The 26,823-nt window shown below is 39.7% G+C and overlaps 1 protein-coding gene across 1 annotated transcript; it reads right to left on the reverse strand.

Moving 5' to 3' along the window:
* Positions 1-596: 596 nt before the first annotated feature.
* On the reverse strand, positions 597-14,322 carry LOC115220516. The gene is made up of 9 exons (XM_029790655.2): positions 14,308-14,322; positions 13,795-14,162; positions 12,034-12,092; positions 11,350-11,916; positions 6,736-6,807; positions 5,394-5,486; positions 4,944-5,061; positions 2,622-2,728; positions 597-1,356 (listed from the first exon to the last, which is right to left on the reverse strand). Exons 2-9 carry the CDS (start codon positions 13,958-13,960, stop codon positions 850-852), a joined length of 1,689 nt encoding a protein of 562 aa, XP_029646515.1. The 5' UTR covers positions 13,961-14,162; positions 14,308-14,322; the 3' UTR covers positions 597-849.
* Positions 14,323-26,823: the final 12,501 nt, after the last annotated feature.

Consider the following 26,823-nt stretch of genomic DNA (forward strand, 5'->3'; position numbering starts at 1 on the left):
TATGTCATTTAGCTGCGGCTACGCTAGAGCACAGCATTCAAGTGTTTCAGTCGACCAAATCTAGACGTAAACACACCAACACTTGTTATCAAGCGGTGATGGTGGGGCAGGGATAAAGACAAAGACATCTCTGTAAACGACGGCCTTCTTTCAGTTTCCGTCTGCCAAATCCACTCAAGTTTTGGTCGGCCCGAGGTTACAGGAGAACACACTCGCCCAAGTTCGTACGCAGTGGGACTGAACCCCGAACTGTGTGGCTTGGTAGCAAACTTACCACACAGCCACACCTGCGCCTATGTGGACATCACTTCTGTATAGAAGCCATTTTTTTAATATACCATCCACTTGTGATGCCAGTGGTACCACGTCAAAGTATTTAAACAGATGGAGTTATGTGAGGTTGTATATTTGACAGTCGTAGAAGACGTTTTATGATTCGAAGAATCAACCTCTGTCTGGACTTTGTGAAAGGTCTGAAACTTAATCACATACCTACTTGATAAAGTTCTACCTAGAACTAAACTACAATCACATGAAATTCCGCCATGAACTAGATTTAAAAGATTTTTTTTAAAGGGATTGTACTCTAAACGAGTTCTGAACGATTACTAAATCTTTATTAGACAATAAGGTAATTTATGAAAAAAAAAAAAACAAGGTTTATAAAGAGTGAAGATAAAATGCTCATTAACAATTAAAAACAAAAGAAAAGGCTTATGTTGGCTAATAATATTTGACCATCGTTACGAATAAAAGCAATAGTGTCTAGCTTAACGGTCTTTCCTTCAAATAACTGGCCCGACATTACTGTTTCATTTTTGTTTTGCATTTCAGAGCCCGTTATAATTCTTAGTCAACCTCCTCCGATACTGCAGCCGTCTTCATACCATTGTTTTGTAGAGTAACCTCTTTTCCCTGACTATCAGATTCACAAATACTGCTTGCTTGAATACCATTCTCACTCATCTCATTCTCCACACCCTCATTCATCTCATTCTCCACACCCTCATTCATCTCATTCTCCACACCCTCATTCATCTCATTCTCCACACCCTCATTCATCTCATTCTCCACACCCTCATTCATCTCATTCTCCACACCTTCCTTCATTTTATTCTCCCCATCCTGTGCATCATTCGTCTTATTCTCAATATCTTTAACATCGTTTAATTTATTCTCGCTATCGAAATATTTAACACCGTTATTCGAGTCTTTAGCATGCATGACATCAGCTGTTTGGGTTCCAGCTCCATGGGTATCTTGAGGAACTTCGCAATCTTCAATTTCAGTATCTTCACTAGAAAAATCCTCTTCTGAAAGACTTTCAGACTCCAAATCCGAATATGGTATTTCAGGCTAAAGAGAGAAAAGATTTTTCCATTTCTCAGAAACAGTGAAATACACAAAACATTGGCAGATACAAACACTAATTTGTAAAACAGATGGATTAGAGCGAGGTAAATGAAACTAATTTGAAAGAAAAAGCCGAATTAGAACGAGGAAAAGGCACCGATCTGTGCTGGAAGGTTAGACTCCCCCCCCCCCCGTGACACCGATTTGCAAAAATGTATATGCGCGAATGTGTGTGCGCGCACAAACCAGAGAAAAAGCAATGTACTCAACGCATTTAGTTTTTTTTTTTTTTTCATTTAAGCCGAGGCTTCATTCCATCACCATTTTTCTCTTAATAGTAAACGAAGTAAGCTGGATGAAGTGACTCACACGAAATAAAGGTGCTAAACAGATTTGAATGCTTTCTGATTTAAGCTGACACCAATGTGTTTGGAAAAAAAGATTGGCTTTAGCATTTGACTGGCACTTTATTCTATCGACCCCAAGTTATATGACTGGTAAAGCTTATCTCGTAGAGATTTGTATACAGAATGTAAAGAGCAAAAATATCCCAAGGAATTTTAACAGAAAACGAGAGTCCTAACACTACATTTTTGTTTTTCTTTCTTTATACAAGGACTGAATTTTGGGTGAGAGGAACATAATCGATGATTTTGACCCCAATGCTTGAACTGGTTCCTATTTTATCGACCATGAAAGTATGAAAGGCAAAGTCGGCCTTCGGCAGCATATGAAGTCAAAATGTTTAGATCCGGAAGAAATGGCTCGGTAACGATTCTGCCAGCTCGCCGTTTTATGTAAATGGTTTCAAATTTTGGTACAGAGCCAACAGTTTTTTGAAGGGAAAGGTAAATTGATTATATCGACCAGTAGTGAACTGGTATTTTATCGACCTATTTTAGGGCGGCGAGCTGGCAGAAACGTTAGCACGCTGGACGAAATGCATAGCGGTATTTCGTCTACCGTTACGTTCTGAGTTCAAATTCGCCGAGGTCGACTTTGCCTTTCATCCTTTCGAGGTCGATTAAATAAGTACCAGTTACGCACTGAGGTCGATGTAATCGACTTAATCCGTTTGTCTGTCTTTGTTTGTCCTCTGTGTTTAGCCCCTTGTGGGTAGTAAAGAAATAGGTATTTTATCGAGCTCGGAAGGATGAAATGCAAAGTCAGCCTTTGAACTCGGAACGTAAAGATGCGCTCAGCACATTGTCTGGCGCGATAACAATTCTACCAGCTCACCACAATAATAATAATAATAATATACCCACCACATAATCTGGATCACTACTGCTGCTCCTACTACAAGCGTCCAACTCATCCAGTGAAATCTTCCTTTTTCGTGAAGTTGATTGGTTGGGGTTAATTATCAAGTCACCTGTGAAATATAGGAGAAAGAGACGATTTCAACAAGGATCTCAACTTTTTTAAAATATATAGCGACTGCTTAACAAGTTATTGGTTCGCTTCATCTTATTGGCGTTAGAAGTGACAAGATGTCTAACGTGGTTCAGGAATTTTTAAAAGGGACATCGTTCGATTAGCACCGGCATTTTCCCTATCGATGTTTACATCCTACACCGGTGTAGAACAGTTTATTGATTGCAATTAACGCCGAATTGCCGAAGATGGGACAACTCCCACACTGCATTCAGTTATATTACGGAAGTTATCTCCCATTATTTTCTTCCGATTTCTTATCGAAAATTAAACAGATTAACAAATGTAAATTAAAATTTAGAAATATTCATACACTAAAAGTCGAATGAGGATAGTGGGTGCGCAGACTATGAAGTTAGCATAGTTTATGAAACAAACTTTTTTTAAAATGGCTATTAGAAATTCTGCACCTTATTTCATTGAAAATTTATGTAGCTAAATGTTTTGTGGTAAAAGAGATTCATGTAGTCGCGTAACTAACGAAGACCAGTTAAGTTTCATGTTACACCCTAACGTCTTAAACTTTTAGCATTCAAATTACTTTCAAATGTTTATTTATCCATTGTTTTTAATTGAATATACCATTAACTAGTAGTCCCGTGATGTCGATGTGATTATTTTTTTTTTTTGAATGACATTGTTAGGTGGATGTGAGAGGCCGCATTTAACAGGTTTCAACATAAAACGAGTAGAATGTTTGAGTCAAATATGGCCGCTTTAAATGCAAAAAAAGGTTAAATGTTTTTAAAACGAGCGCATTGAATATACAAGAACAGGATGGTCACAGCTGGAACCCCTATGATCATTTTTCTGCTAAGTCCAGGTTAACTTAGACTAACAGTTATGTTCAAATGTATGAGATTGCTGAAAAATATGAAAATGTTTTATTTCTTTTTTAATTTGGGTACAAAACTAGACAAGGGGATTATGCAATGGGCCCGTCGAACAGGTAAGATTAGGGATCAAGTTACATTTTTTACTTTTATGCGGTTCTCGTGTTAAAAGAGAAACAATTGGATTCGCTGTTTTCTTTTTCTATAAGGTTTGTACTAAATCACGTTTATAATCTTGTTTTTACGCTGATCATTTGTGCAGATATGCAAGCACACCAGGGCCACAAGGTTTGAGTTCTTTCACATCTAATAACATTTAAAAGGGGGTGGTCAGTTTTGGAAATTATTTATGAAACAACCGATGAAGTTCGCCATGGTAAAGAATTTTAAACCTTGTTGCCAAGTTTAAATTTTTAAAATTAGAACCTATTTCTTTACTACCCACAAGGGGCTAAACACAGGAGACAAACAAGGACAGACAAACGGATTAAGTCGATTACATCAACCCCAGTGCGTAACTGGTACTTAATTTATCGACCCCGAAAGGATGAAAGGCAAAGTCGACCTTGGCGGAATTTGAACTCAGAACGTAACGGCAGACGAAATACGGCTACGCATTTCGCCCGGGGTGCTAACACTTCTGCCAGCTCGCCGCCTTAAAATTAGAACCATTTTTAGTTTGTTGCAGAATTTTTCCAATATTTAGTATTGGATAGGAATCTTGGGAATCCTGGGATTTTTCTATGAAGAAAGAAAAATTAGCTCCGGAGCGAGGGATGTGACTATCATTCCAGACTGGTGAAATCAGACTAGATACCCTCCAGTCTAAAAGTCAGGCAACCAGGGAAACACCGAGACGAGGCCTGGGGTGTAGACAAAGTTTGCAACAGAATTGAGTGAGCACGATTTCAAGTTACAAGTGGTGTTAGGCCTACCAATAATAAGCATGGCGATACATTCGAAAACTGATTGAGGTACATGTATATATATATATATAGTAAAGAAAAACACGTCCTAAAATAAATTAGTTTCAATTTTCGGAACAAGGCTAGTTATTTCCAGAGAGGAGATAAGTCGATTACATCAACCGCAGGTTTATTTTATTGACCTTAAAATGAATGAAAGGCAAAGACAACCTCGGTGGAATTTGAACTCAGAACGTAAAGACGGACGAAATGCCGCTAAGCATTTTTTGATCGGTGTACGAGCGATTCTGCCGGCTCGCAGACAAAAAAACCTTGAAAAATATCGAGACCATTTTCCTGAAGCTAAATCAATTCAGACCACCACACCAGTTGATAAGCTTAAAAATGGATTTACCAGTTTCAGCGAGAATCAGTTTAAAGCGATAGTCTGCGGCAGCCAAATTTACAACTTCATTCGTCATTTTCTTGACTTGTAAGAGAAATCTATTTCGGATCATGCGACGAGGAGATACCTAAGAAACAAAAGATCAATATCGTTTAGTGAAATTTAGTTGAACAAAATTAAGAAAGCTCATCGTATGCACGTGTCCGTGTTTATGCTTATAGATATAAACCAATATATATAAAAAAAGTTTTCTTTTTGTCAAATGGTATTTTAGACTTTCGATCTAATAAAATTTTAAAACCCGTACTGGTCGATGCGATCAACCAAATCTATTTAAAAAGTGCCCCATTAGGGGAGACATAACTGAAACCAGTAAAATAGACATAGCTCTACTAATCACTAACACCCACACCATTCACCAGAAATCTCATTCTCTTTTAAATACCTTGTGATACTTACAATTTTGCGACCCGAGGATGATATAGGACCCAATTTTTGACAGTAGTCGTTGACATCAAAGGTTACGTTTCGGATGAAATGCAACATTGCTACCTACAAGAAAAGTCAATGAAGTAATCGAATTAAGGAATAATAGAAGACACCAACTTCGACTAAAAGCGTACGAGTACTCCTCACGTCTGGTAAGTGAGATCTTGTGAAAGGAAATAATGGAAGCAAGTGTTTGTAAACAGTTTAATAAAAACAATCTAGATATTAATTCTAAAGATGTTTGTTGGATCATATTTAGGCTATCTTCTAGAATTCCATTGGCATCTTACAGACATAAGAATGGTAAAACTCGCTTCACAATCACTTGGCTTTATGTAAAGCTCTTTTCGTGTCTTGTTACCGTCCGAGTGGCTAATAATACTTGAGTGGAATCTAAGAGACGAAAACCTCATGGAAGAAGTTGTGTGCATAAAATATCGACAGAATCTGTATTGGTTCACAACAGCATTCTGTCTGATGTGGATAGACTATAGAAAAATCACAAAACTACGGTTTTTGTCTTGAGAAAACTAAAAGTCACATGTATCTGATTAAAAGCAGCTGAAGTAATTGCTAAAATCTAGATTTCTGCTTCTTTGAGCGTAATCACTAACAGGTATCCATCAGCAAACGCATGCTTAGACAAATATAGCTTCTGATATAGAAAAACTGATTAACAAATAAATGTCGCAAACAGCGAGATACCACATTTGTCATCTAAGGCAGGAACCCTCAAATAATGGTAAAAATTAAAGGGAAGTGTGCTGTGGCTTGAAGGACCGAGTGAAGAATTTCTATCACTAATCAAGTCTTTAAGTGTCTTAGGAGCATGACACATTCAGGAAGAATACGTCCAGCTGTATCCACCACTCGATAAGTATTTAATACAGAATTATTTTATATTTAGCTCGGAGTATTAATTTCAACTCGGTAGAGAATCGATAAGGGAGGCATGGTCGTTCGAGCTGCTAAAATCTTAGTCGAGTTTCCATCACAACACGCCTGCCTCAAGAATATTGGATTATGTGGTTTATTGTATAGAGGATGATCCATTCTGAAAAGTCATAGGTCTTCTCAAGGTTGGCCTGGGGCTATACACAATCAGCATACAAGAATCCAGATGTATAGAGAATTTAATGTATCCCTATTGCAAATGGGAAATACAAGGTCGTTCGATTTACTGAAAATAATCCTCACTAAAATCACGTCCTACTATCTTCTATAGGAATCAACGGAGATGTCGTGTTTGTAACGCTGTTGACTATACGTCTGATCGATCAGAGATACAGTTGAAAGAGAAAAAGTCACTTACGTAAGCGTTAAACGGATGCAAAACGAAGGTCTTGTAGAATAAGACAAAGAATTTTTCGATGCCTTCGACTTCCTGGAATTAAAGAAAAATGGTAAATTATTTAACCGAATCGAAGTATATTCACATCTTTCAGATTACTCTAAACTAGTTTTGCTCGATTATTCGTCAGTCTATTACACATCCGGTCATTGGATGGAGACATGCTGTGTTATCTCCTTGAATGATTTTAGTCAAACAAAGAAACCTCAGTACGTATTTAAATCTGGTACTTAGACGACTCCGTCGGTCACGAATGACCATGGGTACACCTAAGAGGTGTCCCCTCCGGAGTACAAATCTGGGTGGAAAGTCACCGGCGAACGCACAACCTATGGTTTTTTATGGAAGACCAGCAGTCGCTCATGCATACCAGCCTCCCCGATGTTATCCAAGGGAAAAGCAAAGGCCGATTCAGCTTGGCACCAGTGATGTCGCAACTCATTTCTACAGCTGGGGGAACTGAAGCAACGTGAAATAAAGTGCCTTGCTCAAGAACACAACATGCAGCCCGGTCCATGAATCGAACTCACAACCTCATAATTGTAAGTTTGACCCTCTAACCACTGAACCATGCACCTTCACTCTTTGAGGTAATATATATGCCCACAGTAAGGTAACGAGCCGGCAGAAATGTTAGCACGCCGGGCGAAATGCTTAGCGGCATTTCGTGTGCCGCTACGTTCTGAGTTCAAATTCCGCCGAGGTCGACTTTGCCTTTCATCCTTTTGGGGGTCAATAAATTTAGTACCAGTTGCGTACTGGGTTCGATCTAATCGACTGCCCCGCCCCTCCCGGGCCCTTGTGCCTAGTGCGCAACAGAATATTTATGCCCACTTAAACGTGGGTGCTCTATTAGAACAGGATATACTGCGGCAGTTACAATGAGAGAAACTATTAGCTTTTTGGTGCAAAATGCCCTCATGTTTATCACTAGCGGGAAGAAAAATCCAATATGAGGGTTTCTTTCAGGGTAACAACCACCGTATAGTTTGCTTTGACAGAACATCCACATTTAAATGTGTGGATAAATTTTACTTGTCGGTATTAATACCGCCTCTGTCCCCTAAAATTGGTTTCCCTCTTGCCAAACGTAAACACTATCAAGCGGTAAGCAGTATAAATACAGGTGCAAAGATATACACACACACGCATGATGGGTTTCCAATTTCCATCAACCAAATTCACTCGGGTGGCACTTGTCGGTCCGGGGTTACAAGTAGAAGACACTTGCCCAAGGTACCACGCAAGGGACTGAACCCGAAAACATGGTTACAAGACGAACCCCGTAACCACATTCCTTCGCTTGTCTGAATAGTGAATTAAATCGTAGATACGATAGACAACACTATATGAAGCTATTTTACCCTCGTCTGAATATCATTGAAAAGTCAAGTATGTTTTTAATTAAACTTATTAAATTAAGAGTAAAAACAGGAATACTTTTCCTGATGTTAACTTGGTAATTAAATTCTAGAGAACAGTTTGAAATCACAGTATATTTCGCCATATCTAAGCTAGTCGTTCACAAACAGAGCGCCCGCTCTATTACTGCATCGCATGGGAGATTTAAGTACATCGCAAATTGCATAAGTTATTTAAATTAGAAAAATCTATACGTGAGCGTCTTAAAAATATATTCATAATAAATGGTAAGCAATCATTTTCTATTTTTAAAATGGATTTCGAACTTTTTAATTTTCCCCCCGAATTACGCTAGAAATTTTTGCGTGCTATCCAGCTTTTTGATATCCAAAGTCGAAAATATTGAGAACCACGGAGTATGTGGGTGGCGTGGGGTATAGCTCAGAACGTTACATTTGATGGATTAACAATTAAATGTAAACAAAATCCCTATGGTCTTTCAAAAAAAACTTTGAACTTCTAAAACTAAGTACTACATGTGACATTGTCTAAGTATGGTCAGGGCGCTGTTGCCAAGTTCAATTAAGTAAAAGAAAAGCCAAGTAACACTTTACATATAATGAAAACATTTGGAAATTTGTACTGATAAATTGGCTTCGCTTCATAACTACATGGTTTCCAGTTCGATCCTACCGCGTGGAACCGTGACAATCGTTTTCTACCTTAGCTTTAAGTTGATCAAAGTTTTGCGAATAGGTTTTTTTGTGGACTGAAAGCATGCAGAAGTCCGATGACAGGTTGGGCACTAATGGAATGCTTTGAATCAATGGGGCAATGGCGATGTGTTGTATTTAAAGACTACATTGAATTAAATAACAGGAGATTTATGAATATTACGTATACAGAAAGTTACAACTTAAGGTTGCTTAGTCAAAACTTTCGCTTCACTATCATGAAGCCAGGGTTCTCGGTCAAATGTCTCATAGGGTCTGGCTAACCAATGCCTTTTAAGGGAATTTGGTAAAAGAAAATTGCATGGAAGCTCGTCTAGTGTGTATGCACTTGTCCGCCACAGTTGGACAATCGATATTAGTTTGTTTACGTCCTGCTAACAGTTTAGCAAGAGAAAGGGTTCCAGACTTTGAAAGTAGTAAGGTCAATTTGTTCGAATGAAATGTTCAAGGCAGTGCCCCAGCATGACCGCAATCCAGTGACTGAAGCAAGATTAGTTCAATAGTTTTAAATTTTAAGAACTTTAGAATGTTCTTGAATTTTTAAAAGCAAAATTTGATTTCTTCCAGAAGATTGCACTGAAGGGCCTCAAAGGTCAGCTCACGCAGAACTGACTCGGGGTTAAATATTCTTGATATCAGGACTGCTAGATCAATTTCATAAAGTTTGAAATTACCGGTTCCATTAGCAAGTACACAAACACGTTTAGTGTTGACTGTTAGACGGAAGTAATCAATACCACAGGAGCTATTGATTTCATTTTGATCGATTTAGTCTCTTGCTCCTTTGGAGGTTCACTTATGTGCAAGCAGGTGAAACTCCGCAATTAACATTAATGGAGGCGATGGATCGGTGTTATTCAGGTTCAAATCCATTCAGCTGATTTACGCATCTCAATCTGGAAACCCGAGAGTACACACACCCACAGTAACAGCGCCAATCAGTAATTAGGAATAAACGAATTTTATGTTAGTTAAGATATTTGACAGCTTTTAACTTATAATGGCAAATTCACTACTGTTATCGTAGAGAAAAAAAATTCCCTTACGGCAAAATGTGTAAACCGGGGTCCATATGGCCCCTGATGGTCCATATAAAATTTGAGGGGGTCCACTTAAAATAGTTCTATATTTAAGAGATGATGAATTATGTACATTATTTACATTTACATTTGACGGATATTTGTCCGCATCTTGTTAACACAACATTTTGGCTGACCCCCCAGCCTTCATCAGGTGTCTTGGGGAAATTTCGAACCCGGGTTCTCATTCCTAAGGTATTTTTCGATGTTGTTATTCAGGTCACTGCTTAGAATAGAACTCGGAATCTTCGGGTTAGTAGCCCGCGCTCTTAACCAAGATTCCTAATTCGATTCCAAGCAGTGACCTGAATAATATCGAAAAATACCTTAGGAATGAGAACCCAGGCTCGAAATTTCCAAGACATCGGATGAAGTCAGCCGAAATGTGTTAACAAGATGAGGACAAATATCTGTCAAATGTAAATAATGAACAAAAAAAGTTGTCTATAATAGTATTTTAGAGGCCCCTGAAAAATGTTACTTTAGATGTATTAGTATATATTGCAAGAAATAGCAAGATTTCATAAACATTTTACATTGTTCAACCTATACAGATCTGTTTTTATAAGACTAGTTTTCAAATATTGAAGAGCTATGGGGGTCCACCAGAAAAGTAATTAAAGGGGTTCATAGATAAAAAGTAATGGTTGAGAATCCATGCTCAAGCGGATTCCTAGAGGCGCATTTCTGGCTCTTTAACATTCCTCAATGGGAAATACCGAAGAGATAAATTCAGAGCAGATTCAAAGCCGTAGATTTAACTAAAACAATCAACATCAGAGTAAGCAACAAGTTGTCTTTACACCTTTAACCATGATAACTTTTTCTTCACAGTAATTGCAGTGAATTTGCCTTTAGAAGTTAAAATGTGAAAAAGGTTTGAACTAACCTAAAGTTAGTATTCTATTCTATTATATATATATCTTTATATATAAAAGAGAAGTTGTGTGTCTCCTACGATTTAGATTCCTAACTACTTCCACATTTTGCGGTGCAGTTTAACCAAAACCGGGTATCTTATAGTCGCGATTCATATCTAGCCCTTCTGGGTATTAGCGCGCGTCTACGATGAGTCTACGATTTAAAAATAAAATTTACCATCATTTTTTCCATTTTAATGCATTTTTTCGCTATTATATAAGGGAAGTAACTCTAAAAATGTCTACGATGAGTCAACGATTTTTAAAAAATTTACCATAATTTTTTTTCCATTTTTAATGCATTTTTTTGCTATAACTCTAAAAAATGCTTATATAGTTATTTCCCTTACAAACCCGAGCAACGCCGGGCGATACTGCTCTCTCTCTCTATTGGCTTATTAGTTTGTACAAGATCTAGGGAAACAAAACAAGGTTCAGAGTCGAATTATAAACTGTTGACCACTTGTAACGATAACTTACTGTATGAGCATTGATGAGACCGTTGTGGATTGTGTCAGTGTTTCCGCCTTCAGTGTCAGAAGCTTTCGTGGTTTCGATGTTATTGCTGGCACTATCAGCGGTTTTTGCTCTCTTGCCGGCAACATCTGTTGTTTCGTTATCCTTGCCAGCACCAACGGTTTTAGTTCTGTCAGCAGCATTTTTGGTTTCAGTAGATACTTTTTCGGCAGCTTTTTCTAGAGAAGTCGATAGGTTTTCCCTCTGCGGACCAGACAAGCCGTTTTCTGTAATATGGTCAGCATCAGTCAAAACAAAATCTCTCTGTGTTCTGATTTGGACTGTCTCATCTTCACTAGATGCATCATCATAGTGAGCAGAGACCGAAGTCAAGAACTGACATCTGTGACATCTGTACACAACACTATTATCGCCGTCGATTACTCTCAGCAATCTTTTCAAGATGACTTCTGATGTTTTGATGACGTTTTCTAGACGATATAATGCCAGCTTAGCAACTACACTGTCGAAAAGATAACGACCGAAATTCTTGAACATTTGTTCGACAGAACGGAGGGATTCACACAAGCCCTGTTAAATATAAATTAGTAAATATAGAATCAGTTTAACGGTTTTGCAGGAATTTCAATTTCAGAATATTTGTAAACACTAAAATCAGTGAAAAAAAAAACAAAACAGAATCCTTACGTTTATTTTGGATCGCATAGGTGGATAACGGTCTAAATAATACTTAACGATATCTGAACCTGAAAAAAAAAAAAAAAAAGAAAAAAACTTTAATGGCTTATTGTAAATACAAATGGAATTTTATTTTATACTTAAATTTCCTGAAATTACGACTTTATTGCTCAACTCGAACGCTAATCCTCCGTACTGAAACTAACTCAGTTATGGAATTTTTTTTCTACGCACAAAGGTAATGTGCTGCCTTAATTTTTTTTTTTTTTTTTTTTTTTTTTTTTGCGGGGGTAGATATCAGATTCCGAAATATCGGCCAAATCTGAAAGTATGTGAAAGTATTGTGCATTTCTAGACGCATGGAAAATATGGGGATTGTCACATTTGGAAAGGTTCTGGTCATACGTTGGTCTATCAGGTTCTAGATATGCTTTAACAATAGCGTAAAGCATTTGAAAATTTCTTTGTTCCATTATAAATCCTGAAATACTCTGAGCTATCAGCCCGATACCAGTTCTTAACTGATGCCTTGTCGATCCATATAAGAACGAAATGCAAAATCCGCTTCGATGCAATTTGAATCGAGAACTTTAGCCAACCGTATTCTTTTCTACTCTAGGCACAAGACCCGAAATTGAGGGATGGGGCTAGTCGATTAAATCAACCTCAGTGTTTCACGGGTACTTAATTTATCGACCCCGAAAGGATGAAAGGCAAAGTCGACCTCGGCGGAATTTGAACTCAGAACGTAGCGGCAGACGAAATACGGCTACGCATTTCGCCCGGCGTGCTAACGTTTCTGCCAGCTTGCCGCCTTTTTTCTTTTAGCCAACCATATTGATAACATATGTAACAAATGAAAGAAGCAAAACACCACCACTAACACCTAGCAACTCTTGAAGGTCTTTACAGCAAAGTTCTGCGTTTCAAATCTCTGGACTGAACACACAGTCTGGAGCTAACTTCCATATTCCTCAAAATGTTTGAAAAGGAATTTGTTCCGCCTTTCCTAGATACGTCATTGACAAAGAAAAATGAAAATTAAAAGACATGTGGTCTTTTAATGTGGTCAAGGTATGAAACTCGGAGAAATATCCCCCGGACATGCTTCACTCATGTTTAGTGATCTGTGAACATACTTCGATGTCATTTGAACCAAAATCCCTATCTCAGGATAATATAGGCTCTATATGAAGTATCATCCCAGATAAGGTTTTATTATTGTTACCGAGGGTTAAGAAATTAAAGTTTCATTCAAATATTGCGAATAATTTAATCAACGGATACGCAGGTTTCCCTAAGCAAGAGGTAAACCTCTGGAGAGGATTGTAAAAGAAAAAAAATTTAGCAAAAGGGTCACGCATTAGTGCCTAAGTAATACATAAAATTTACTAAAAAATTCTTTCACAAATAGAAACCCTACCCAATTCCTTAACCCCTACACCATAAAGTATTAATAGTTATTCTAAACGTTTGCCAATCAGAGTTTACAGCATTTTGTAAGACGGGTGTAAAATAGTAACAATTTACTTAGAGGAGCGAGAAATTAGCAGCATAAGAAATTAAACGGACAGAAGATAATAAACCACTGCTATATCTTTGTACCACTCCACAAAAAAAAAAAAAAAAAAAAATCAGAAATCTTTTCGAATTTTGGTATGGAGGTCATTTAGTAGTGATTCTTGTAGGAATAAAATATGAAGAAAGGATAAAAAAGAAAAAGTGATAAATATAAAGCAAAAATAAAGGCAAATAAAAATTTATAATTACAGATAAACAACGGGAAGTCGATAAAGATACAGTAAATAATTCGGATAAACTCTTGCAAAGCGATTAAAAAATGATGAAATAGTTGGTAGCCGTGTAGTAAAATCTGCCTTAAACGAGGTGAAACCTTTTCGCCATCGACATCCAGGAACAGTTCTAAAGGCGCCATATTGCTTTACCAGGCACCCGGCTTCTCGATTTCTTATCTGCAAGATATCCACACACCGTCAAAAATATTAGCCCTCTGAATAATCTTTGGTTACATTTAATAACGATTCCTATTTCCAGTGGGATTATAGCGAAATTTCGTGCTTTCTTCAGGGGAAAAATCTACTTTCATGAGACAGGGGTGTAAAGGTCGTTTTCACTCTCTTTTCCTTTGGAATACCCGGGCACGCAAGTATGTGTGTGTGGGGGGGTGTAAGACTAAATGGAAGTAAAATATTACATTTAATGCTGTCAAAAGTTCGAAATCCGATTAATTCAAAGTCAAATGCAATTGCATACTCGCACAACGTGTGTGTGTGTGTATGTGTGTGCATGTGCGTGTGTGTCCGCGAGCGAGCGATTTTTCTTTCATTTCTTTCAGTTTCGGACTATGGCCAGACTGGAGCACCGCTTTAAAGGATTTACACGATCAAACCGATCCCAGAAATGATTTTATATATATATATATTATGACAGCATTAAATGTAATATTTTACTTCCATTTAGTCTTACACACACACACACACACACACACATACATATATAATATATATATATATATATATATATATATATATATATAATATATATATATATATATATATATATATATATATATATGAAAAATATCTGGTATTTGTTTTATCCGTCTCTTTTTCTGGACTGCTAAGCTACGAAGACGTAAACAAACCAACACAGGTTGTCCAGCAGTGAGGGGAACAAACACAAAGACAATGTGAGCCCTCTTCTCCGAATAATATTCCCTATAGTCTTTCTCTTTTCAAAACTCTGCAATGCCCCTCACGCCACTACTGGTCCATTACTGTGCTTTCCCTTCTTCCAAATCAATTAAGTGCGCCCTCTTTTCGTAATCTTACAATATTCGACCCCTTTTCTGAGCTCTACAATGTGCACTCCTTTCTCCCAGTTCTATATAGTACTTTCCAGTTTTTCCAACCCTATAATTTGTGCTCCAGGCCCACCCTTTCCTCATGTGCCTCATTTCTTTCTCAATGATACAATGTACGCCCTATAATTTACACACTTTTCAGCCAGCCCTACAGTGTACACCCCTTTAACAATTCCTTTAACAAATTCTTCCAGACATCGCTCTCTTTTCACCTACTGAAAAAAAAATACCACTGGGAAGTTCAGTTCAAATTCCGATGAGGTTGACTTTTGCCTTTCATATTTTCGGGGTCGATAAATTAAGTACCAGTGAAGCACTGGGGTCGATCTAGTCGACAAGTCCTCTCCCACCATATTTCAAGCCTTGTTCCTATAGTAGAAAGGATTATTATGATTATTATTATTATTATTATTATTATTATTATTATTATTATTATTATCATTATTATTATTATTATTATTATTTTCTTTTGTTTTTTCCTTCTTTCTTCAAATTTTCTTCCGTTTCTCGCCGAGTGTTTTCCGTACACCTAGGGCAGAGAAGCTCATTGTATGCATTCCCAGATTACACACGCAAATTCACAGGTAAGATATGTATTTAAAAAATTAATAAATAAATAAATTCATGAATGAATGTTGTTTTCACAGCGATAATGCCCTTTGCAGTACATGAGCCGTTCCAGTTAACACGATTTTTTGCACTTTCACAGTACATGAGCCGTTCCATTTAACACTTATTATTAGTGTTATCACCAGGAAAAAAAGAAAAACTGAAACCACCCCTCCCAAAGTAAACCAAAAAAAAAAAAGGGAGTCATTGAACTCATTTATGGCCGTTAAGGCCACGAACAATAGACTTGGAAATGTGTTGGCAGCGATGGCCAAAGTAGAAAAAATAGGGAAGAAAAACGATTATGTTTTGTACAGAATAGGCCGGAAGGATTACGGACGGATAAAGTCCGAATTTTTCCATGACGTAGGCCCTCTCAGAATGGATATAACATCTCCATATATATTCGAGGGCCTGCGTCAGACTCCCCCACGAGGCCCAGAAAAAGAGAAGGAAGAAGAGGAAAAAACCGAACCACTGATATAAAGGTAAGTAATGGATTACATTTATGTTGGTTGTTTAAATGTGCGCGGCCTGGGAGCAGGCTGGAAGCAAGGTCGCTTCCTGCATGATATCAGGTCGCGTAGTTTAGATGTCATTGTTGCTACAGAAACCCGGTTAGAGGGGCCAAGAGGTCTACTCCCGCTGTTTGACGGCTACGAGAGTTTTTTCTCTCCTGGCAGTCCTACAGGCGGGAGTGGGGTGTTGGTCCTATTAAAAAGAAACCGGGTTTCTGGGAAAAAGTTAATTTTTGCAGATCCAGAAGGTAGGCTGGTCGTCATGGATTTGACGTTCAGTAACGGTAAAGTTATCAGACTGGTTGCAATTTACGCACCCAACAGTACAGGGCAAAGTGATTATTTTCGTGAACTAGAAAACTTTCTTGGTACTTCGCATTCATTAGTGGTGCTAGGAGACTTTAACACAATTTGCAAAGCGGGTGTAGATTGTGTTGGCTCGCGTCCAGTGGCTTCATGGAACTGCTAAGCCGCTTTGAGCTAGCAGATCCTTACAGGCTGGAATTTCCGAACGCTCCATTGTGGACATGGTCAAACAGCGACGGATCTTCCAGGTCATATTTAGATAGAATACTAATTAGAAAAGTAGACAGTAAAATAGCTAAGTGTCCACAGTTTTACCCGATCAGCTACAGTGATCATAAAATGGTCACTTGTAAGCTTGACATAGATAAGGTTAAAAATAGAGGATCCGGTTACTGGAAACTTAATACGTCCCTTTTGGCGATTAAGGAGTACAAAGACCGGATTAGGAATATAATTCAGAGGGCACTATCTGGTAACATCATTAATAACAAATGGTGGTACGCCCTCAAACGAGCCATCAAGTTTGAGTCTATTAGATATAGCATAGGAGTAGTGGCTAGAGAGGCTAGAAGGGAAACTACTCTAGTTAAGGAATTAGAGGAAGCCATGAAAACTGGCTCTGCGGCTCAGGTGGCGGCCAAGAGACTGGTGTTAAACCAGCACCTCGAGGCCAAACACATGGGCTGCATTGTCAGGGCTAGAATCCGTCATATGGGATGTGAAGGAATCAACGCCGTGAGATGGGCCCGAGTGGTGGAAGCCCGGAATGGCAACGACGCCACGATTCGATCTTTGAAGAACCAACAAGGTGAGTTGATAAACGAACCCGAGGAGATGTGTGAGGCCTTTCAGGAGCACTTCGCTCAGCTTTTCGGTGAGTGCGGCGGGCTGGATAGGAGGAGGGCCTTTACGGACCTACTCGACGGTCTGCCGCGCTTATCGGGGCGAGATGCGGAGGGCTGTGAAGGGCCAATCACGCCTGGGGAGGTGGTTGAGGCAATGGCGGACTGCGGCGCGGGCAAGGCGCCGGGTTTGGATGGTCTACCCTATGAGTTATATAAGAGTATGCCAGACTTGTTCGGGCACCTACTGGCGGAGGTCTACGCGAACTGGCAGCAGAACGGGCTTATACCCAGATCTGTGCGCCGGGGAGTAGTGACTCTCGTCAGAAAGGACCCGAGCAAGGGGGAGTGCATTGATAATTTCAGGCCCATCACTCTGCTAAACACAGAGTTGAAGATTTTGGCCAAAGTGTTATCGAAAAGATTGGCGCGTGTCGCGGATGGTCTGATCGGAGGGGCACAGACATGTGCCGTTCCGGGCAGATCCATTCAGGATAATCTCCATCTAATGCGGTACACTATAGAGGGGTTTAATAGTGATTCTGGCAAGGGTGGGGCTCTGGTCCATTTAGACCAATCTAAAGCTTTTGATAGGGTCGACCATCGTTACCTGGTATCTGCCCTGGCACAGTTCGGGCTGAGCCTTGGTTTCCTCAGGTGGATTATCCAAATTTACGATAACATCGACTCGGTAGTTCGGGTGAACGGCTTCTTGTCGAAGCCGTTCAAAATCAAACGCTCGGTTCGTCAAGGGTGTCCGCTCTCCCCGCTTTTGTACGTAATGGCTCTTGAGCCATTACTGCGAAAACTGAGCGGCATCCCGAGACAGCCAGGTAACGGAAAATCAGTGTCAGCGTACGCGGATGACATCACCATCATCGTAACCGAAATGGATCACCTATGTAAAGTAGGCAAGGCCATAGAGGTTTACGAGACGGTGACAGGAGCAAAAGTTAATCGCGAAAAGTCAGTCGGCTTGCAACTCGGCACCTGGAGAGGCAAGTCGATGCCTCCTGACATCGTCGTGGGACGTTGGACGGCGGGTCCGATTAAACTGCTAGGGGTCTGGTTCGGTCCAGACCTCCAAATAGAGAAGAATTGGGGCGAGGTAACGAGCAAGGTGGCTGCAGTAGCCAAGACCTGGTCTTGGCGGTGGCTATCCCTGAAAGGGAGGGCGGAGGTGGCCAATGTGTTCATCGCATCGGTTATCACCTACCGCCTTTCCGTCGTTCCTTGCCCTGATTCGTGGTTGATCAAGTTGGAAAGACAGCTCTTCTACTTCTTGTGGAAGGGCGGGAAACCACTTGTGAAACGCTCTACTTGCTGTCAACAACCGTTAAAGGGTGGGCTAGGGATGCCTTGGCTGATGATGCGCAGACATGCGCTGAGGTTAAGACATCTGTGGCTCTACCTGGATGGTGAACGGGTGTGGTCTTCGCTAGCAAAACTGATGTTTCCCAAGTTCACTAGTTTCGGTGGATGGGAAACCTGGCTGAATCGTAGATCGAAACTTGGTACTTGGTACACGGAGTGTCGCAAGGCTCTCCTGCTGTTCCGTCGCTCGGGCAACGCCTGCGGTGGGGGTTCCACCACACTCTTCTATAGAGGGTTGGTAGAGGCGGAATGTGAAGATACCTTGGGGGAAACCCTAGGTCTCGACGATAATCAGCTGACCAGTCTGTTCCGACGTACGTTCAAGCCGAGGACACTGGACAACTTCCAGAAGTCTTTGGCATGGCAATGCTACAGAGGAGCTCTACCTGTTCGGGATAAACTCGCAAGGCACGGTGGCCAAGACAGTCCGATATGTCCAAGATGCGGGCGGGATAGGGAAACCGTCCCGCACGCTATTGTTCATTGTCCGGACGTGTCTGAGGTGTGGGTTTGTGCCGAACAGCTGTTGTCAGGTACACGAGGAGTGCAGCTGTCGACTGGGTCGATTACAAAAATTGACCCACCGGATTTCCTCGTGAATGAAGGTAAGTTTCGTTTTCTCGTTGTAGTAGCAATTGCGAAAGAAGTGATATGGAAGACGAGAATGAAAGGTTTACAGTCAGGCAAGTTCATCTCCGGCCCTGGTTTGATGAATTACTTCATCTTTCACCTGAAAAGGAAGATAGGGCTGGAGAGAATACGCCTGACTAGGAGAGTGTATGAAGAACGATGGAAGGATGTAGCACAAAAGTTGCGAATGAAAGTCACAACATAAATGTAATACCAAGTGCAACCAAAAGTATCAGTGGGGAGGCGGGGCTCGTGGGGTCCGAGCTGAACCCGCACCCACTCCATCTGTAATGTCTTCCGGTCTATTCCATCATCCGATTTTGTGTGTATTTTTGTAATTTCATGATATTTTTAAAACCGTTTTTGTGTAAAAACCATTCGTATGTCTGACCCCAAATCAGATTGTTTTGTCCCCTCTATGTTCGCCCCTTGTGGGTAATAATAAAATCACTTATTATTAGTGTTAAATTAGTGGTTATTATTATTATTATTATTATTATGCATATCATAAGGCAACAAGCAGACGGAATCGTTAGCAGACCGGAGACAATTCTTAGCGATATTTCGTCTGCCTCTACATTCTCAGTCCAAATTCCACCGAGGTCAGTTTATCCTTTTATATCCTTTCGGGGCAGGCGGGAGTCGATAAAATAAGTACCAGTTGAGCAGTGGGGGTCGATATGATCGACTAGCCCCTTCCCCAAAAATTTTAGGCCTTGTGCCTATAATAGAAAGGATTATTATGCATATCAATACTCAGCAAGCTGGTAGAAATTGTTACCTCCTGGATAAAACGCTAAGCAACATTTCTTTGGGCTTTACGTTCTGAGTCCAGAACCCTTTACTCAAGAACAAAACGCGTCGCCGGGTCTAGGAATCAAAACCACAATCTTACGATCATGATTGCAATATCCTGACCACTAAGCCATGCTTCGAGTTATATTGATTCCATAAACAAAAAGGCTAAGTTAGATTTATGTTCTTCCAAAGGCAGTAAGCTGGCAGAAACGTTAGTAACGCTGGGCGAAATGCTTAGCAGTATTTCGTTTGTCGTTACGTTGTGAGTTCAAATTCCGCCGAGGTTGACTTTGCCTTTCATCCTTTCGGGGTCGATAAATTAAGTACCAGTTACACACCGGGGTCGATGTAATCGACTTAATACCTATGTCTGTCCTTGTTTGTCCCCTCTATGTTTAGCCCCTTGTGGGTAATAAAGAAATAGGTATTTCGTCTGCCGCTACGTTCTGAGTTCAAATTCCGCCGAGGTCGACTTTGCCTTTCATCCTTTCGGGGTCGATAAATTAAGTACCAGTTACGAGGTTTATTAGCTTAACCTGGAAAAATAGCTAAAAATCCTAGGAATGACTATTCAATCCTCACAAATAAGAGAGTGGAGCATACAAAAGATTACTTTTCTATATTATTAACGAGAAAAACGCCACCCCACCCCCCGTCCAATCGACGGTGCTGAGTTGTCAAACATTTAAACCAAATTTTCTCAAAACAACTTGTCCGACCGTCCCACAGGTCTCCCCTTTGAGAAACACTGATTTAACCTAAATTTGAGACACCAGCAAAAGGAAAAATAACGATAGACTTTTTTCTATTCCAAAGAAAAACGATTTTATTCACACAAATATGCAACCGAAGAGTTTAAAGTACCAGTAATGATAAGTCTGTTGACTGGGGTCGATATAATCGACTTAATCCCTTTGTCTGTCCTTGTTTGTCCCCTCTGTGTTTAGCCCCTTGTCGGCAATAAAGAAATAAGAAACGTAAGCACGTCGGGCGAAATGTTAGCAGTATTTCATCAGTATTTAGGTACTGAGTTCAAATTCCGCCGAGATCGACTTTGCTTTTTATCCTTTCGGGGTCGATAAATTAATTACCAGTGGTGTACTGGGGTCCATCTAATCGACTGGATCCCTTCCCAAAAATTTCAGGCCTTGTTCCTAGAGAAAAAAAGATTTATGTTCTTCCAATTATTTCTAGCCCCAATTCTAAGCCTGTTTCATCCACTTCTGTCATCTTCATTCATATACACAGTTCAGAGTAAACTGCCTTTGAGTGAACTTTTCAAGTAATTTACATTTAGGTTAACTTTTAAAATGAGGTCGCATTTTCCCATGCCCTTGTCTTTAGTTATCTAATAAGTAATACTGAAATATTCTTTTCTTTTCTACTATAGGCACAAGGGCCGAAATTTTTGAGGAGGGGGTCAGTCGATTAGATTGACCCCAGTACGCAACTGGTACTTAATTTAACGACCACGAAAGGATGAAAGGCAAAATTGACCTCGGTGGAATTTGAATTCAGCATTTCGCTCGGCGTGCTAACATTTCTGCCAGTGGATTGAATTGAAAAGACAGTTAAGATTTCCCAATACGTTTTACACCTTAAATATTTTAAGTGAAATCGATGCATAAACGGATATCCTTCTTTTTTCTTTTTGTTTGTTCATACGTAGACTGTTATGAAATGGATTACGCCGATATATCTCTTTCTATATAAACGGCAGTTTGTCTGTCTGTGTATCTGTGTGTCTGTCAGGTTGTACCCTCACCCTGACCACGGCTTTCAACCGATTCTGATGAAACTTGACACACACATAGCCCAATGTCATAATTCAAAACTAACGCAGCGAAAATTTTGAAAAGTTCCCCCAGTTCTGAAAAAAATCGATAAATTCAACATGGGGTCGACAATCAGAAACACAAACCACAGACTGTCTAGGGGACGCAACTCGACCTTTTTAACTGTCAAAAAAAATTTACCATAATTTTTTTGCTATTTTTTGGCTATAACTCTCTAAAAATGCTTTATAGTTATTTCCCTTACAAACCCGAGCAACGCCGGGCGATACTGCTAGTATTATATAAAAGGTGTTCGGTCTAAATTCGAAGATGTCTTCTCTTTTTCTCTAGGAGCAGCTTGATGTATTAGTGAACAGTCAACGGCGTTGAATAGCATAAAATTAAAGTTGTAATATAGAAAAAAGTTAGCTGACGCGGAGGACTGATGGCCATCTAAATATTGGAAAAGAGGATTTGCTTCGGGTATCAAACTGCCGACATCAGGACTGCTGTTCAATGCTCTATGGACTTTGTAAAGTTTGTAAGACATGACGTGGACAGCTGCAACGGAGACTACCAAGCTGTAGCCAGCAGGGACATAGCGGGAGTTCTGGCCGCACCCGGACGTCAGGATTCATCAGAGAACTGATGAACAGAGCCTTGGGTTCAATTCAGACAGCTACGTGAAGCTACTGGAAAACTGTGGTCAAGCTCTGACTGGAGAGGGTTGCTATTGGAGACCGAATATTGAATTTGACTCCTCACAGAAAGACATGAATTCTAAAAGCTATTAATGTAACGACGATAAGGAGACAGAAGAAAGCGGAGAGCTGGCAGAATCGTTAGCACGCCGGGCAAAATGCTTAGCTGCATTTCGTGTCTTTATGTCCTGAGTTCAAATCCCACCGCAGTTGAATTTGCCTTTCATCCTTTAGGGGACAATAAAATACGTATCAATTGAGCACTGAGATCGATATCATCGACTTACCCACTCCCTTAAAATTGCTGGCCTTGCGCCAAAATTTGAAATCATCTATTATATAAAATCCGTTCTGTCTGTCTGTGTATGTGTGTCTTCTAGGATCTCGGGCATCCTCCATCCGATTGCGCTCAAATTTGATATGTAGATACTGACGGTATCAGGGCATGTATAAGTCTTGAAAAAATAACAAAAATCGATTCCAGGTGAGAATGCGATCGATAAAGCCGTTCTCCCAGTCAACAGCCTTATCATTACTGGTACTTTAAACTCTTCGGTTGTATATTTGTGTGAATAAAATCGTTTTTCTTTGGAATAGAAAAAAGTCTATCTTTATTTCTCCTTTTGCTGGTGTCTCAAATTTAGGTTAAATCAGTGTTTCTCAAAGGAGAGAGCTATGGGACGGTCGGACAAGTTGTTTTGAGAAAATTTGGTTTAAATGTTTGACAACTCAGCACCGTCCATTGGACGGGGGGGGGGCGTTTTGCTCGTTAACAATATAGAAAAGTAATATTTTGTATGTTCCACTCTCTTATTTGTGAGGATTGAATAGTCATTCCTAGGATTTTTACCTATTTTTCCAGGTTGCGCTAATACAAAAGACTAACCAAATTCTCTTCTCTCTCTCTCTCTCTCTCTCTCTCTCTCTCTCTCCCTCTCTCTCCCTCTCTCTCTCTCTCTCTCTCTCTATCTCTCTCTCTCTCTCTCTCTCCCTCCCTCATCAGTAACTTTACAGTTCGAACTCTATGAAGAATCAATATGACATTTCCACCTCCTGGTTCTCGTTTTTCTACGAAAAGTATGAAAATTTTAAACTTATTTTTTTATTACTACATCATAAATGCTTTGGTGCCATTGTGACTATCAGTTCATCTTTTATTTTATTATATTTTCATTAGCTCGAACCGTACATTGCCTGTAGCCAATTATTACTTGTACCAATTCCGTATCCCTTTGTTCAACTTTGGAATTAGATACTTGGCCGAACCTGAGCTCTTAAGGCCTGTATGTTATATACCACTTTTTGACATCTTCTTACATTATATATATATATATATATATATATATACGTGTGTTTTGGATTTTTATTCGTATTTTTAGAATACCGTGAGATAATTGGTAACTGTCAGCTTATCGAAATTTCCTTTGTAATCAATATAGGACGAAGTGTGTAACTTACGATGTTAATGAACTCGTTTTATCCTATATTGTCCGTCTTTTGTTATCTATTCTAGCTGTATGCATGCTCCAAGCTTACTAACTTGGATCCTTATCTATTACTATTACTGTATAATATATATGTGGAGGCGCAATGGCCCAGTGGTTAGGGCAGCGGACTCGCGGTCATAGGATACCTGTACTTCAAAGGGCCGGCCTTGTCCCTCTCTGTGTCACGCTGAATATCCCCGAGAACTACGTTAAGGGTACACGTTAATTTCACGAGCAGGCTGTTCCGTTGATTCGGATCAACCGGAACCGTCATCGTCGTAACCGACGGAGTGCTTCCACATTATATATATATATATATATATATATATATATATATATATATATATATATATATATATATATATACATATGCATACATACATACATATATATATACACAATTATTGTTGTTGTTGTTGTTGTTGTTATTACTCTGTGTGTGTGTGCTCGTTTACTAGTTTCAACCAGTGGACTTTGCCCATGTTGGTCAGTCAAACAAATCTACTCCAGTACTTGTTTTAAATCTAGCACATTTTGTTTAATTCTTATGTCGAACCCCTAAGTCATGAGGGTATAAACAAACCAGCATCGGTTGTCAAGTGTTGGGAGGACACACACAAAAACACACACACTGATACACATATACGAGGTCTGATCAATAAGTATCCGGGTTGTTGCCATAGTAACGAAGCTAAAGCACGCAGAGTAAAGCTGCTTGGCAAAAGTTGACTTTAGAGTCTATTGTGCATGCGCACTAAGTTTTAACGTTCTAGTTCACTTCCGCTGTGGTCGTCGCATTGACCATGGCAGAGGAAGTTGCTATGGTGATACCTGCTCAGAAGCGTACGCAAAGTTGCTGAAAGTGTATGGAGAGGAGTGTATGACCCGCACACAAGTGTACGAGTGGTTCAGACGTTTCCAAGATGGCTGAAAAAAGGTCGATATTGACGAACGTTTCAGGAGACCCGAAACCAGCAGAACTGAGAAAAACGTCGCAGATGTGTGTGCAGCTGTGATAGGAAATCGTCGGATCACCATCTGTGAGTTATCAGAGGATGTGCAAGTTGGTTACGGTTCAATTCAGTCCATTATCACTGAAGATTTGGGTATGAGACCCATGTCTGCCAAGTTTGTGCCAAAACTGCTTTCAGCTGACCAAAAAGACACTCGGGTTTCAGTTGCTCAAGATCTCCTTGATTGTGTCGAGAACGATGAAAGCTTTTTGAAAACTTTAAGTGGGCCTCTGAGCAGGAATCGCCAAGCTTTTAGCAAAATTTGATGCATATTCTCTGCTCAACTTTCTCTGTCATGGTCAATGCGACGATCATACGCTACACACGTTCTTTCCAAGCACTGCTGTAGACAGGGGAAGTGAGCTAGAACGTCAAATCTCAGTGCGCAAGTACAGCAGAGTTTAAGGTCAATCTGTGCCAAGCGGCTTCACTTTGCGTGTTTCATTTTCGTTACTATGGCAACAGTCCGGATACTTATTGATCAGACCACGTATAATCATATATATTAAGCATTAATTGAACATGATTGACAGTAGCATTTTTCCTCTGTCCCCATACTCATGAATAAACATGTTCAACCTCATAAACATAGGGTGAAAGAGAGACTAAAGAGATGGAGAAAGAACGAGAGAAACGTGAAAACATCTCATGTCAAGTAAGTCAGCGTTGAATCCTCGACGCCATATCTGGGGCATCACTCTGTCTCGCATCCCTCACATCTCAAAGTTATCACCCAACACTGCATTCTGTCATTTTCAAATTTTCCAGCGTTCTCAATGCTTATCTCCCTTTACTGACTATTACCCGCTTCCATAACTTTTCCAGTTTTCAAATGGTTTAGGTTTCTCGTTGATCATCTCCCCTCCTTGACTGCTGCCCAGCGCACGTTTCGCCCAGTAGATTCCCCTCTCTTATTTCTCCATTCTTTTTCTCTCCTTCTCCTTCTCCATCTCTCTATATCTATCTATCTCTTTCTAATATTGATGATGTAATCTAAGCCGAAACGTTTATATTTTCCTCGTTCTCGTGGCAAACCAGTTTTCAATACGTATTTACACTCAAATTATTTTTCTCGTTTTTACGTTGCTAGTATAATAACTTCCAAAAGTCAAGATTCTCAGCTATTAAAAAGAGAACTCTGCATTAAAGCCATTTATTTCTAAGTTTATCTCTACAGATTTTTTATAGATTTCAGTGCTGGCTCATTGCAGTTCAGATCTCACTGCATATGAATTTGACCTGTGGGGTTACACAATAGATGAAGTGTACAAGACAAAACCACGCACACTGGAGGACTTGGAGACACGGATTCAGGAGGTTCTCAATGATATCCCAGACGACGCCCTTCAGAAGGTTGCTCATTCTACCCCTGGCCGTTTGAGGAAACTAGTTGACGCCACCGTTGCTTACGGTAAGATATGAAAATTTACTTTCCTTTTCCCATGTAATAAAGAACGTGTATTATTTGTTTCAATAAATTTGTAAAAAGAATATAGCTTTTATTACCAATTTTTAATGCCTACTTACTTTTCGCCCACCCCGTATATTATGGTTGCAAAACGAAATATGTTGTTCCCACTACGAATTAATGGCGTTTAATACGTTTACATATTCGTTTCGTTTACTCGGGAGACCCATGTTTATTTTTAGTAATTTCCCTAACTGTTTTGGGGCATTTTTTATCAATCCAGTTGATATACCTACCTAAAATAAAAGATCGCCCAATGAAACTGTCCAAGATTAGATATGAGGTTTTTTTTTTTCTTTTTTACATCTATTGACAGGCATTGCGATGTTGTTGAGAATTTCGCTTCGCAATTACATGGTATCGGGTTCGGTCCCACTGCGCGGCAACTTAAGAT

This window comes from Octopus sinensis, linkage group LG16 (assembly GCF_006345805.1).
Source record: "Octopus sinensis linkage group LG16, ASM634580v1, whole genome shotgun sequence".
Classification (NCBI taxonomy): Eukaryota; Metazoa; Mollusca; class Cephalopoda; order Octopoda; family Octopodidae; genus Octopus; species Octopus sinensis.